Genomic DNA, 13,390 nt, shown 5'->3' on the forward strand with positions numbered 1-13,390 from the left:
GGACCCTGAACCTTTTTGGAATAATTTGCTTTGGGCCAGACCTGATATGTGAAAATCTGATTCAGTCAATTAAGAAAATTAAAAATTGATTATTCATTTTATAAAGAGATGTGCCACTTTACCAAAAAAACTTTTGAATAGTAAAATGTTATGATGCATTTAAAACAATTTTTACAAAAAATATATTCATCCCCAGCTCCCCAGGGGCATATAATATAAAGGGAAGAACATTTGCAGAGGTGAAAGTTTAGTGTGACATTAAATCTCAGTGTCATTCTCCGCCTGCTAATTTGCCAGTTATTATTTCACTTCATTTAAGCGTTCGCTGAAATGGGACTTCCTCAGGGAGGCCTCTCTGAAAATAGCTCTCCTGTCAGTCTCTGTCCTTTTACCCCGTGTTATTCTTATGCACTTAGCACTACCATTTTATTACATATTTATTTGCTTGTCTTTTTCCACCATTGTAATGTGAGATCTATAACAACTGAACTTATTTTACTCATGCTGTTCTGGTGCCTAAAACAGTGCCTGGCATAAAGGAAATGTGTGTATTATTTGTTGGATGTATATACTTATGAATGAATGAATGAATTAATTAATTTCACTCCATTGTGACCTATAACAAAACAGATGTCAAATTCAAAGGAATTTTTAGGATTCTTTTTTTTTTTTTTTTTTTTTTGGTACTGGGGATTGAACCCAGGGGTGTTTAACCACTGAGCCATATCCCCAGCACTTTTTATTTTTGTATTTTGATACAGGGTCTCACAAAGTTGTTTAGGGCCTTACTAAGTTGGTAAGTTTGGCCTTAAACTTAAACTTGCCTCCTGAGTCAATGGGATTACAAGTGTGTGACACCATGCCCAGTTTATGAATCTTATTTGGTAATTTCTAGGGTCCAAGGACTATCAACTGGTTACATGGTCCCGGGATCAGACTTTGAGAATGTGGCGAGTGGATTTCCAGATGCAAAGGGTATGTATTCAGTGCTTTCATGGAGGTGTGTAATTGGATAAACTAGAAAGTTAACAACTTTCAGTATTTGTGGAGTTAGAGGATACACTTAATATACATGTCTGGTTGGCTGAATGGTTTATATATGCCATACTGGCTTTGAGGTCTGTCAGAGCTAAAGTATTTAGCATTTTAAGGCTGAAGAGCCTTTCATTGTCTTTTTTTCTCTTGTCCTAGTATGAGATAGAATGGGAATATACTGAGCAAGTGACCCATGGGCTTCATTTCATTGTCTTTTTAGTGGGCTAAGAAGTCCACCCTTCTCTGTAGACATTGAGTCCTTTCTTCCATCAACACCACCTTTTCTATGAAACTGTTTCCAGTCTTCTCTATACACGATATTTGTTTCTCACATAAACCGCAGCGGTAACTGGTATGAACTGCTCTCGTGACTTTTGTTCAACTCTGCCTCATCATAGGGCCATCTTTTCCTCCTTCAGTGGCTAAATCCCTTGATGAGGAGAAATATGCCTCACTGGTATTGCATCCTCCACAACACTTGGAACACCACTTTGCTTAGAACTGGTGGAAAGTTTGTAACACTACTTAGTGTAAGTCACTCTTGAGCATTTTGGCCAAGTCCCATCACATTATTGCCTTTTCAACTTATTTTCTCCAAAAGGTGACATTTGCTCCAGATGCTTTGAGGTTATTATATTTTTGCTCATGAATTAGTTGAATAACTTCATTAAGGTTTGGAATTTAATTTTCTCAGAGCCTTTCATAAACTCCGAATGTGATGAAAAATGTCTGGAGTAGAATAGTTGGTATTATCTTGTGTATTTAACTAGGGAGAATTGGTGATAGTTAAAATCTATTTTGATTCTACCAGTTTTTGGCTGACACTTCTGTCCTTTGTTGAGTCCCATTTTTAAATCAGAACTCTTAGCCAGGCAGACTGATCATTTCCACTGATCTTTTGGTCCCTCATCTTGTACCCTTTGTTGCAGCTCTGTGCCAATGACATACTGGATGGTGTTGATGAGTTCATTGAGAGCATTTCTCTTCTGCCAGAACCAGAGAAGACCCTGCACACCCAAGACCCAGATCACCAGCATAACTCAAGCCATGGGGAGGAAGAAGGTAATGTCTTAGGAGAGGGGCCACAGGTTGTGCAGTAAATACTCCAGAACTGGGCTGGGGTTGTGGCTCAGTGTTGGAGCGCTTGCCTAGCATGTTTGAGGCCCTGGGTTTGATCCTCAGCACCACATATAAATAAATGAATAAAATAAAGGTCTATCAACATCTAAAAATATTTTTAAAAAAAATACTCCAGAACCTACTCATCTTCAAAAACATTTACCAACATTGACCATCTTTTCTGCCAGTGGTAAAGGAAGATCCCCCTAGCAGTCTCCTGGAAGAGAGGAAGTCAGATCAGCTGGGTCTGCCTCAGACTCTGCAACAGGAGTTCTCCCTGATCAATGTGCAAATCCGAAATGTCAATGTGGAGGTAAGTTGTAGTTTACTGAACAGTGCCTCATGCTTGATGATGGCTGTTTGTGGGAGGGGGGCTATTTCAGTTATGATTTTGATTGGCAGATAGCTTTGCTGCTCTTACAGGTAAGACTTTCTACTGCTTGCTTAATTCCTGGGTTTTCTAAAGGTGTAGGTATCTTGCAAATGTGAACTCTTTTTCTGATCCTCTTCTTTTCTCCTAAGATGAGCAGAAGTTCATGTGCCTTAGCACCTCCTTAGATGGCCCAACACCTCCTTTTAGTACACTTGGGGTACTCACTCCAGGTATCCCTGGGGAAGTTAAGGGCACAGCTGACCTTGGAAGCAAAACCTCCTGACTCTCCCAGCTCTTTGTGCTGTGCCATACTCCCTTCTCTTACAAGCTGGTCCTTTCCTTGGTGTTTTAGATTCAAAGTAAAAGGGTCACTAGGTCCTCTTCATTCACTTAGCACTTGGCCTGATTTACCCTTTTCCTTTTGGACAGGTATTGAAACTTTTGCTTCAGAGAACTGAGTATCTAGGAAGCAGTTTTAAAGCTTGATTAGTTTTTCTTTTGCCCAGATTTAGTTAACTGTACGCAGAGAGATGTGCTGTTACATAATTGTCTCACTTGACCTTTAAAACCATTCTGCAGTGAGTGATTTTACCTCACTTTACAGATGAAGATATCAAGACACCAGAGATGAATGATTTGTCCAAGGTCAGCAGCTATTTGGTGGAAGAGAGAATGTTGGAATCTAAGCCTCCAGATTTCCCATGTATTTGGCTCTTTTCACTGCCTTGCAGCTGCCTTCTGTAGTTGGCAGCACAAGAAATCAACAGATCTGAAGGATTTTTTGATTAATTGGCTGTCTACATCAACACTTTGGCCCAGTTGAGAACAGTGTGGCTAACCTAGTGATCTGGTTTAAGAAGGAGATCTTGATTCTTTTCCTCAGGAGTATTTCTTAAAAATTATTGAAATATAATTCATATACCACAAAATTTGCCTTTTCAAAGTATACGATTAGTGGTTTTTAGTGTAGTCACAGAGTTATGCAACCATCACCACTGTCTATTTCCAGAACATTTTCATCATCTAAAAAAAAACCATTAGTGGTCACTCCATTGGCCCTCTCCCAGCCCCTGGCAGCCACTCATCTGCTCTGTGTCTATGGATTTTCCAAGAAGTACTTTTTTCTTTTTTGATGGTACTGGGGTTGAACTCTACCACTGAGGCACTGTGCCACTGAGCAACATCCCCAGCCTTTTTTATTTTTTGTTTTAAGACAAAGTCTCACTAAGTTACCAAGGCTGGTCTTGAACTTGTGATTCTCCTGCCTCAGTCTCCCAAGCAGCTGGGCTTACAGGTGTGGCCACTGTGCCCGGGTCAGGAGTACTTTTTATATTGAGTCAAGTTATTCCTTTTAACCTCTTCCTGCTTTATTTTCTCATCTCAAAGTAAGTTTAACCAGTTTTAGTTAACCTCATAGCTTTGAATCGAAGCTTTTCAAGTCAAAATACTTTGAATTTATTAAGGCAGCACAAAGATTTTAAAATCTGCTTTGAAAATAAGTTATTTTCAAACTCATTTGTCTTTGTAGAATGTCTCCCTTTACCAGGAACATGGAGCATTCAGGTAGCTTATTTAAATCTATTTGCATCTTGCTGGGGTATAACTCAGTAGTAGGTAGAGTGCCTGCTTAGCATGTGTAGGGCCCTGAGTTTGATTCCCACAGTGTGAAGAAAAATAAATGAAAATAAAAAATAAAAGTCCATTTGCATCTGAAGACCTTTTGTAGTTTGTCTCCTGAGTAGTTGTGGATTTGTATCTTACAGATGGATGCTGCAGATAGGAGCTGCACAGTGTCTGTGCACTGTAGCAACCACCGTGTCAAGATGCTGGTGAAGTTCCCTGCTCAGTACCCCAACAATGCTGCCCCTTCCTTCCAGTTTATTAACCCCACAACCATCACATCGACCATGAAAGCTAAGCTGCTGAAGGTGGGGATTTGGGTTCCCAAATTTTCTTTGCTTTTGTAAGACAAGAGCTCTGCTCATGTGCATTAGTATCTATGCTGAGTAGTGAAGTTGAGTGAAAACTCAAAGATTTGGAATTCATCTGTTCCCTACATGCTGTGGTATTAGCAACATAACTTTTACATTGGCCTTTCACTTTGTGTAGACAACATTAGGGTAGTGATTTTTAATCTTTTTTTGAATCAGGGATGCCCTTTGGAAGTCTAATGAAAACTATGGATCCTTCTTCAGAAAAATTTGCACAAATTTTGCATATAACTTCAGAAATATTGCATATTAGGATATAAATTGCATATAATCTACTCACAGATCATTAAAGCTATGCACTAATCCTCAGTTAAGAATCCTGTAGCACTATTTATCTAGAAATAGCCAAGATGTATTCTGAAGCTAAAAGATATTTGATAATCAGAAGAAAAATGTATAGTCATTAAAATTTTCCATCCCATAAAAAGGAACCAGAGTTACTTTGGGGACAGACTGTCTAGCTGCACAGGCAAGCTTTGTGAAGGACAGGGGTGTGTGGTTGCAGGTGGCACAGCCTGGCAGTTGGTCTTCAACACTGCAGGTTCAGAAACTTGATGTGTCAGTGAGATCTAATCAGGCAGAACCTCTGTCAGAAAGTGCTAGGAGCCAGGTGATGGCAAACATTCTTCAGTTTAGCAATGCAACAAGTGAAGGAACCAAAGTGTCCTCATGAACCCAAACTGACCTGAACCTTGCTCATCTTTTACCCATTTTGGATCATGTGCACTTGATAATTCTATCCTGTTGTGGTATCATATGTAATCAGACATTTTTTAAGTGACTTAAAGATCCCTAAATGCTAATTATTCAGATTTTGTGGTATTTGTCATTTTAAACTTGAACTCTGAATATTTCATTGCCTAGTTTGGACAAAAAAATTTAGTTTTTTTTTTTTATTGATATAAAATGATAGGCTTAAAATGAGAAGTGTCTTTAAAGGTCTAATTCAGAGCTAATAGCAGTGTAATGCAAGCCACAGGTAATTTCAAAATTTTCCAATGGTCACACACAAAAAACTAAAAGAAGCAGGTGGATTAATTTTAATAATATTTTAATTTAATCTAGCACATTCAAAATATTATATCAACATATAATCAATATAAAATTATTGGGATATTTTATACTTTCTTCAGTACCAACATTTACTGTGAATTTTACACTTACAGTGCCTCTGAGTTTGGATAAGGCACATTTCATGTACTTCATGGCCCCAATGAATAGGGACAATGAGTCGAGTTCACAGGCCTGTCTTTATTGTGGGTGTCAGTTCACATCTGTAGTATGCACCTTAAAATGGTAGGATTTATCATTTTAAAGAACAAAAAATAAGAACACATTATCATTTCTACAAGGAGAAGTCTGTTCTTCCCCTGGCTTTTCTGTCAGAGCAGTTTTTAGTCCAGCCCAGTGGGTATCACTTCCAAAGTGCTGAGATTTCTCATGAAGGAGGTGGGGTCAGGGGAGATGAAAGAGCCTAAATTCACTAGAAAGAAAGACTGGCTGTTCTAATACTAGAACCTGCCCTCTCAAAACCAGCATGTGTGGCTGTCTGGGCTGAGGAAAGGGCTTCCCTCAAGTCCTTCTCCTCAAGCTGCCGTAGAAGATAGAAAGACCTAACCATGCTCGTCCCCTGTCCATCATGCTTCTACCCACTTTGCAGAGTAAAGCCAAGCATGAGAAATGGGATGCTCCTCTTGACTGTGTTCTGGGCCTTTTCTAGATCCTGAAGGACACTTCCCTGCAAAAAGTGAAACGCAACCAGAGCTGTTTGGAGCCCTGCCTGCGCCAGCTCGTCTCCTGCCTTGAGTCTTTTGTGGTGGGAAACATGAAATTGTGTACTAACCTAGGATTTGGTGTCTTGATTCATATCTTCTCCTAAAATCCTGGGCTGCCTGATTTTCTAATATCATACCCCTGTTTTGTAACTCAACTTTAGGATAGGATATGATTTTTAGTTTGTTGAATTTTAAATTTCAGAACCAAGAAGACAGCGCTTCTAGCAACCCATTTGCACTCCCAAACTCCGTCACACCACCTTTACCAACTTTTGCACGGGTGACCACGGCCTATGGATCATACCAGGATGCCAATATTCCCTTTCCTAGGACTTCTGGGGCCAGGTTCTGTGGAGCAGGTTGGTCTCTGGGACTCACTGATTCTAGATTTCAAGGGAGTACAGCCATGAGTGTCATGTATTCTGTATAAACATCTGCCTCAGAAAAGGCTTCTTTGTTTTTATTTCCTAAGAACTCAAAACTTCCTTTGTAGTAGTATTTTATACTTTGAGGCCTGATTAGGTTCTGTGAGTATGTCCCACCAGAATTGAAGTTTTCATTTGTTTCATTCTGATGAGCCTGGATTTGAGTCTGTTTAGAGCCCCGATTCTTAACAGAGGCTAGGTCCCCTATAGGGAATGTAAAGCACCTGTGAAGACTTGATCCAGTCCACATACATCCCATCCCTCCTGGATCCCGGAGATTCTGATCTTTGGGCCTGTACAAGATCACTGTAGTCATGAGTCCTTGCGATTTATGAAAATTTGTCTTATCCCTCAGGTATATTGAGACAGAAAGAAAGATTGCCCGGTCCTGCCTGGCACTTCCCACTGATGTGCCCATGTGCTGTCTCCTTTGTCAGGTTACCTGGTGTATTTCACAAGGCCCATGACGATGCATCGGGCAGTGTCTCCCACAGAACCTACTCCCAGGTGAGTCTAGGAGAAGCTTCTACATCTACATCCAGAGGGCCAGAAGCAGGCAGAAATATGGGAAGGACCACAGTGTCTGGCTTTGGACAGTTTGTTTTAGTTCTCAGTAAACTTCCATTATAAGATTCATTCAAGAGAGATCATGGTTCATTAAATTGCAGAAAATCTGAGATGTCTGCTATAAGATACTGCCAAACTACATGAAGGGGCAGCTTGATGAAAACTGTTGCCAAAACAAGGCAAATTCAGGGACTGGCGATATAGCTCAGTTTGTAGAGTGCTTGCCTTGCATACTCAAAGCCCTGGGTTCAATCCCCAGCACCATCAAAAAAAAAAAAAAAAAAAAAAAAAAAAAACAAGACAAATCCTTTGTTAATGTGTATTTTCCCTATTGTTATTACTTTATTGTTATTTTAAAATTTTTGTTATTTGATTTACTGTTAAACTGAAAAAAAATAACATAAAGATCATCTGTAGTCCCATAGCACTGATATACCATCACATGTTATCAAAATACATGTAATTTTTAAAAGTTATATAAGGAGTATGTTGGGAAAACTCAAAATAATGCAGAAGCTTTAGATTTAAGAATGAAAGCCCTTCCTTTCCTTTTCCACGTGCCAGGGGGAACTCTGTGGTTCACAGAGCTCAGGCAGTGTATCCAGACTGCTCTAGTTTCTTCAGCAGTAGAGTGGTGATGCTGATAGCACTCACCTCCGGAGCCTAAACTAGCAAGACCCTTTGAAAGCTTTGGAAAACCTTGCCAACAGATGGGGAGTGCTCCTGTTGTGACCATTGTTTTTGTTTTTTGTTTTTTCTTTATAAGATCATACAATAGACTTCTGGTTATGCAGCTTCAGTGACCAAGATAACCTAAACACACAGTATCCTTAGCTCAGCAGTTAGGAAGGAATCACTGAGCAGTGTGTGAGCAGATGCTGCTGATGAACTGGGAGGTTGCCAGACTCCACACTAATCCAGGCAGATGATATCTTGACCCACAGGAACTGGTGGTTAAGTAACCAGGGAACCTACCTTACATTAGAGTCCTTGTTGGAAAGGTTAGACCAGAAAAGTCATCTCCTTTCAGAGGGACACAGTGAAGATCTATACTTGGACTTTGGATCACATGTTCTAACAGGACCATGTTCTTCAGCCAGTAGTACTTTATTGAGGTATAATTATCAGTACACAAGTTTGAAGTGTACTGCTCAGCACACACATTAAGATGGCAAGCAATGTCCTTAACTCCTACAAATTCCCAATTCCTTTTCCCATCTTCTCATCGCCCAGAGGAAACCACTGTCTGACTTCTATCATCATAGTTGAGTTTTGTCTGTTCCTAAAGGTTATTGAGACAGAGCCACACAGCATAAACTCCAGAACTGTTTTATGGCCAGCTTCCGTTGCTCAACTTAATGATACTGAAATTGACTCACATAACTGCATCTATCAGTAATTGAGTTTTATGAATGTAATACAGGTTATTCCCCTATTCATGGACATTTGGATTATTTCCAGTTTGAGGCCATTAGGTACTGGCCTTTTTATGAACATAGGTATTAATTTCTATGCCCAAGGAGTGGAATTGCTGAGTCATAGGATAGGTGTATATTTAATTTTATTAGAAATTACCAGAAAGTTTGGGCACAGTGTTCATGTCATTTTGCCCTCACATCAGTGATGTCCAAAGCATTGATTGCTCCACCTTCTCTCTAAAACTTTGCATTGCTGATCTTTTCAACTTCAGTGGTTGTGGTGGGCATGAAATATAACCTCCTGGTTTTAATTTGCATTTCCATCACGATGACTAGTGATGCTGAGCTGCTTTTATGTACTTATTGCCCATCTTTTCTTGCCATGAAACTGTTCAGGTATTATGCACTTTTTTCTTTGACTGTATTTCTTATTTATTTGTGGTACTTGTCTATTATGGTTGCAGGTCCTTTGCTGGAAGTATTTATTGATTTTTCTCCTACTTGGTGACTTGTCTTTCTCCTTCCTTAATGGTTTTCAAAGAATAGCAGTTTTCTATTTCTATGATGTCCAAGTTCATTACTTTTTTCCTTTATGGTTAGTGATTTTTGTGTTTCATCAAAAAATCTTTTCTTATCTCAAGGTCACCAAAATATTCTTCTGTTTTCTTTTGAACGGTTTACTGTCTTAAATTCCTTATTAAAGATCTGTGATCCATCTCTAATTTTTTTGTGTGTATGATGGGTAAGGGTCAAAGTTTGTTTTATTCAGTAGAGAGAAATGGTTTTTTTTGGCACCATCTGTGTACAGCTTTCTTTGTTGAATTGGTATTGATACCTGGTGAAAATCAGTGGATGACCTACCTATCTGTGGTCAGTTTTGGGACTGTCTTTTCCTTCAGCAATTGCTTCGTCTCTCCTTATCCAACACTACACTCATGATGCAGCCTTGCATAGGAAGTCTTCACACCTGAAGGCATAAATCCTCCAACTTTATTTTTCTTGTTTAGTAGTTTTTTTTTTTTTTGGCGGTACTGGGGATCGAACTCAGGGTCTTGTGCTTGCAAGGCAAGCCCTCTACCAGCTGAGCTATCTCCCTAACCCTCTTGTTTAGTTCTGTGTTGGATATTTTATAGGTCTTTTTACCTTTTCACAAAATTACAAAATCAGCTCAGTTTCTACCAAAAAAAACCCCCAAAACCCTGCTTATATTTCGATTGGGATTGTATTAACTCTGTAGATGAGTTTAGAGAAAATTGACATCTTAACAATATGAAATCCTATAATCCACTAGCATGGTAAAGCCCTCCATTTTTGTGTGTCTTCTTTAATTTCTCTCAGCAATATGTTGTGTATTCAATGCACAGTTTTTTCACTAGGTTTGTTCCTAGGTATTTGTTGCGTTTTGATGCTGTTGTAAATAAAACTTTTAAAATTCTTTATTTTCCAGATGTTTGTAATATATAGATATACAGTACATTTTAAATAAATTGATCTTGAGTCTAAATTTGCTAATTAGTTCTAGTAGTTTATAGCTTTGAATTTTCTGTCTATTCAATCATGGGAGTATCCTGTGTTTGTGCAGATAAAGCATTTTCAACTCTAAAAGTTTTACTTGGTTCTTGTTTTGGAATTTTCCTTTTCTTCCCATGTCTTTCCTCTTGATTTCATCAAATGCTGAGAATAGCACTACTTACAAATATGGGGGGAAAAAAATAGCCGGTGTAGAAAATTCTCGTTTTCAACTGCAGATCTCTCTCCGCCTTGTCTGCTTATCATACTGGCTTGATTGCACCAATGAAGATCCGCACAGAAGCCCCTGGGAACCTTCGCTTGTACAGCGGGAGCCCCACACGCAGCGAGAAGGAACAGGTTTCCATCAGCTCTTTCTACTACAAGGAGCGGGTAAGTGTCGGAGCCATGCCCTTGCTTCTTCCCCTTCTGAATTGTTCTGTTTGCCTGCCACAGCAGCTAAGTTAGTAATCCCTTTATATCTTTCACTTTCATGGTTTGTTCAAAAGGTCATTGCTTTGTTCTTTTCCTTTGTTTTTAACACCGTAAAGTGGAGGGAGGGGCCAATGTACCTACAGTCTGTGTTTTTCACTTGGTATTTAACCCACTCCTTGGATTCCCCATTCATTGAGTTGATTCCCATTATTTCGGTCAGAATAATTAAGCTTCGGGTCTTGTTGGTAGTCTGATGTTTGTCAACAAATTAAGGGATGCTTCTAAAGAAGGCTTGGAATCTTGATATAGTGGGAATTTCACAGTCATGAGAGTTTAAAAGTTGATTTCTAAAAGGTTTCCCACTTCTGCTGAAAATACATTTAAGTTCCCATTGAAATGGATTGGTTTATACAAAAATCCACCTGAACTTACCCTTATGTTCTGGGGTTCTCAAGGAACTCACTGTCCTGAAAGCAGTTATCATTGTGCTGCCAAAAACCTTGGGTAACAGCAGTGCAGAGAATAGTGGCAGAGTGTTGGAATGATTATAAGAACTCTTTTTGTGTTATCAGATTGAGAATCTGGCACCGGCTTTAGCTGATGACACGATGTGGTAAAAACAGAGTTACCACTGAGCTACTGCACACACTCTGTGCTTAGGAATTCTTTGTTGTTGTCCCCCTTTAAATAAGAAATAACGGATTGTTTATAAGTAAAATTTGTTTTTTTTTGAGAAATTGAATGATTTTAAATTTAAAAAATGAATTTCTATTGAATATTAGAAGTGTCTTAGCTCCAGTTGCAGTGTAGTGTCTACCCTTGTCTTGCCCTGCTAAGTTGACCAGCTATGCCTTTAACTAGTCTTCAGTGTTGTTTGTGACTGAAACAAATGACAGCAACTGACTGAACCAGTCTTGGGTAAAACCATTCAGTTAAATAGGGAAAATGATTTTTTATTGCCTTCCTGTCCAACTTTCTACAGTCCCTTTCCACACAGCTCCTGGCTGACACAGACTTCCCTGTAACATCTTTCAAACTGTACCTTCCCCAAGCTCTTTACATTAAAAATTCTTAGCTCCCTCTCTTTTTTTTTTTTTTTTAACAAGTTAGCATGTAATTGGATAGATGATTTGATGTACTGTTTAGAACTAATACATTTTATTGCCCTAAAAACCATATTAGCTTGTGGCTAAATAAATGTGACCTTTATTTATTTATTTTTGCAGTGCTGGGGGTCAAACCCAGCCTCACACATGCTAAACAAGCACTCTCCTGCTGAGCTGTACCCGCTGCCCTTAGGTGAGAATTTTCTTTGGCATCAGGGCCAGCTCCAGGAGACAGTTTAGTCAGGGAAATTCTGAATTCCTCTCAGTTCATGCCACATGTTATCATGCTTGGGTTGGGATTGGGCAGAATAGATGGACTAGCACTTATGAATTCATGATAGGGTGTAAAGTCTGTCTGTAGTCAAGGTCACTCTGGTTCCCCAATGGAACCTCTTCTCTGCAGAAGTAGTAGTAAGGCCTATGTTCTTGTTTATGATGCTCTGGCCCTTTTTACTCCACCACAATCATAAAGAGGGACCAAAGCATCTGCAAGCTATCTCTTAGCAGGTAGCGTCTGCTGGGGAGTAGAGGAAGGAACATGACATTTTCAGTTTGGGGAGTTCTACTGTGCAGCTTCTCCACAGAAGATGGGCCATTACAGTACCTTTGTCTGACGTAGTGGTATTTAAGTTTTATTTTAAGTAGTGACCATTTAAAATGGGAGGCTGCTTTGTTATAATCTCATAGGAAACTTTCATACTGATGTATAAAATATATACAGAAGTGTTCACAGAGCATAAGCATGTAATAGGGCATCTTAAGAAGCCCTATGGCAGGGACACACATTTTAATGGATGATGTGTAATAATTACTGGGTTAAATCATTTGAATTGCTGCTATTTGATCATTTTGGATCTAAATAGTTTTGTGTGATTCAACCTATTAGCTTAAGAAGGCAAAAATGAATAAGTCATTATTTTGTGATGAATTTGAAATAAACTTACTTCTAGAAGCTCGTTTATGTTCATCCTATTTAAATAGGGCAGAGGGGGAATTAAAGCAATGGAATACTTCCATGATATCTTACAAAGGCTGCTCTGTCTTCCTCCTAGAGGTCCATACTTCTTGAGGAGTATTTTCCAGTCAGCAGGAGTCGAGTTCCACCTGTCAAATGGCAGCACTTTATTACTTTTGTCCTGAAAACTTTCCAGCTTACCAAATATTTTGTGCCCCATTTTTTTCCTCCTGCATACCTTTATTCCCTTTTAGATCTCTACCACAAGAATTTTTTTTTATTTTTTAAATATATATTTTAGTTGTCAATGGACCTTTATTTTAGTTATTTATTTATATATGGTGCTGAGAATCAAACTGAGCACCTCATATATGCCAGGCAAGTACTCTACCACTGAACCACAACCCCAGACCCCACAAGAACTTTAAATGAAGGAGAATGAAGGAATAGAATATGTTTGCATTAGCCAGGCGTGGTGGTACATGCCTATTATCCCAGCTATTCAGGAGACTGAGACAGGAGGACCAAAAGTTCAAGGTCAACCTCAGCAACAAGCCGGAACCCCTATCGAAAAAAAAAAAAAAAAAAGATTATGCCAATTTTAAGACCTAGAAATGAAGGAATTACAGGGTGTTTTTGGTTCTATGGAGTGAATCCAAGAGCGCTTAACCACTAAGCAACA

General features: G+C 39.1%; 1 protein-coding gene across 12 annotated transcripts in view; it reads left to right on the top strand.

Moving 5' to 3' along the window:
- The window catches only part of Wdr59 (WD repeat domain 59), a 72,582-nt gene that overhangs the window by 39,846 nt on the left and 19,346 nt on the right, over nt 1-13,390 (top strand). For 11 of the 12 annotated variants that reach the window (XR_007105457.1, XR_007105458.1, XM_047529046.1 and 8 more), the window contains 8 exons: nt 896-975; nt 1,965-2,097; nt 2,343-2,467; nt 4,291-4,455; nt 6,239-6,334; nt 6,496-6,652; nt 7,156-7,225; nt 10,452-10,605. Coding sequence is in view for 10 of the 12 variants with exons in the window: in XM_047529046.1 (XP_047385002.1) it covers nt 896-975; nt 1,965-2,097; nt 2,343-2,467; nt 4,291-4,455; nt 6,239-6,334; nt 6,496-6,652; nt 7,156-7,225; nt 10,452-10,605 (980 nt within the window). In the remaining 2 variants the exon portion in view is untranslated. The remainder of the gene's footprint in view (nt 1-895; nt 976-1,964; nt 2,098-2,342; nt 2,468-4,290; nt 4,456-6,238; nt 6,335-6,495; nt 6,653-7,155; nt 7,226-10,451; nt 10,606-13,390) is intronic. The other variant, XM_047529041.1, reaches the window with a different exon arrangement.

Source organism: Sciurus carolinensis, chromosome 16 (assembly GCF_902686445.1).
Source record: "Sciurus carolinensis chromosome 16, mSciCar1.2, whole genome shotgun sequence".
NCBI lineage: Eukaryota > Metazoa > Chordata > Mammalia > Rodentia > Sciuridae > Sciurus > Sciurus carolinensis.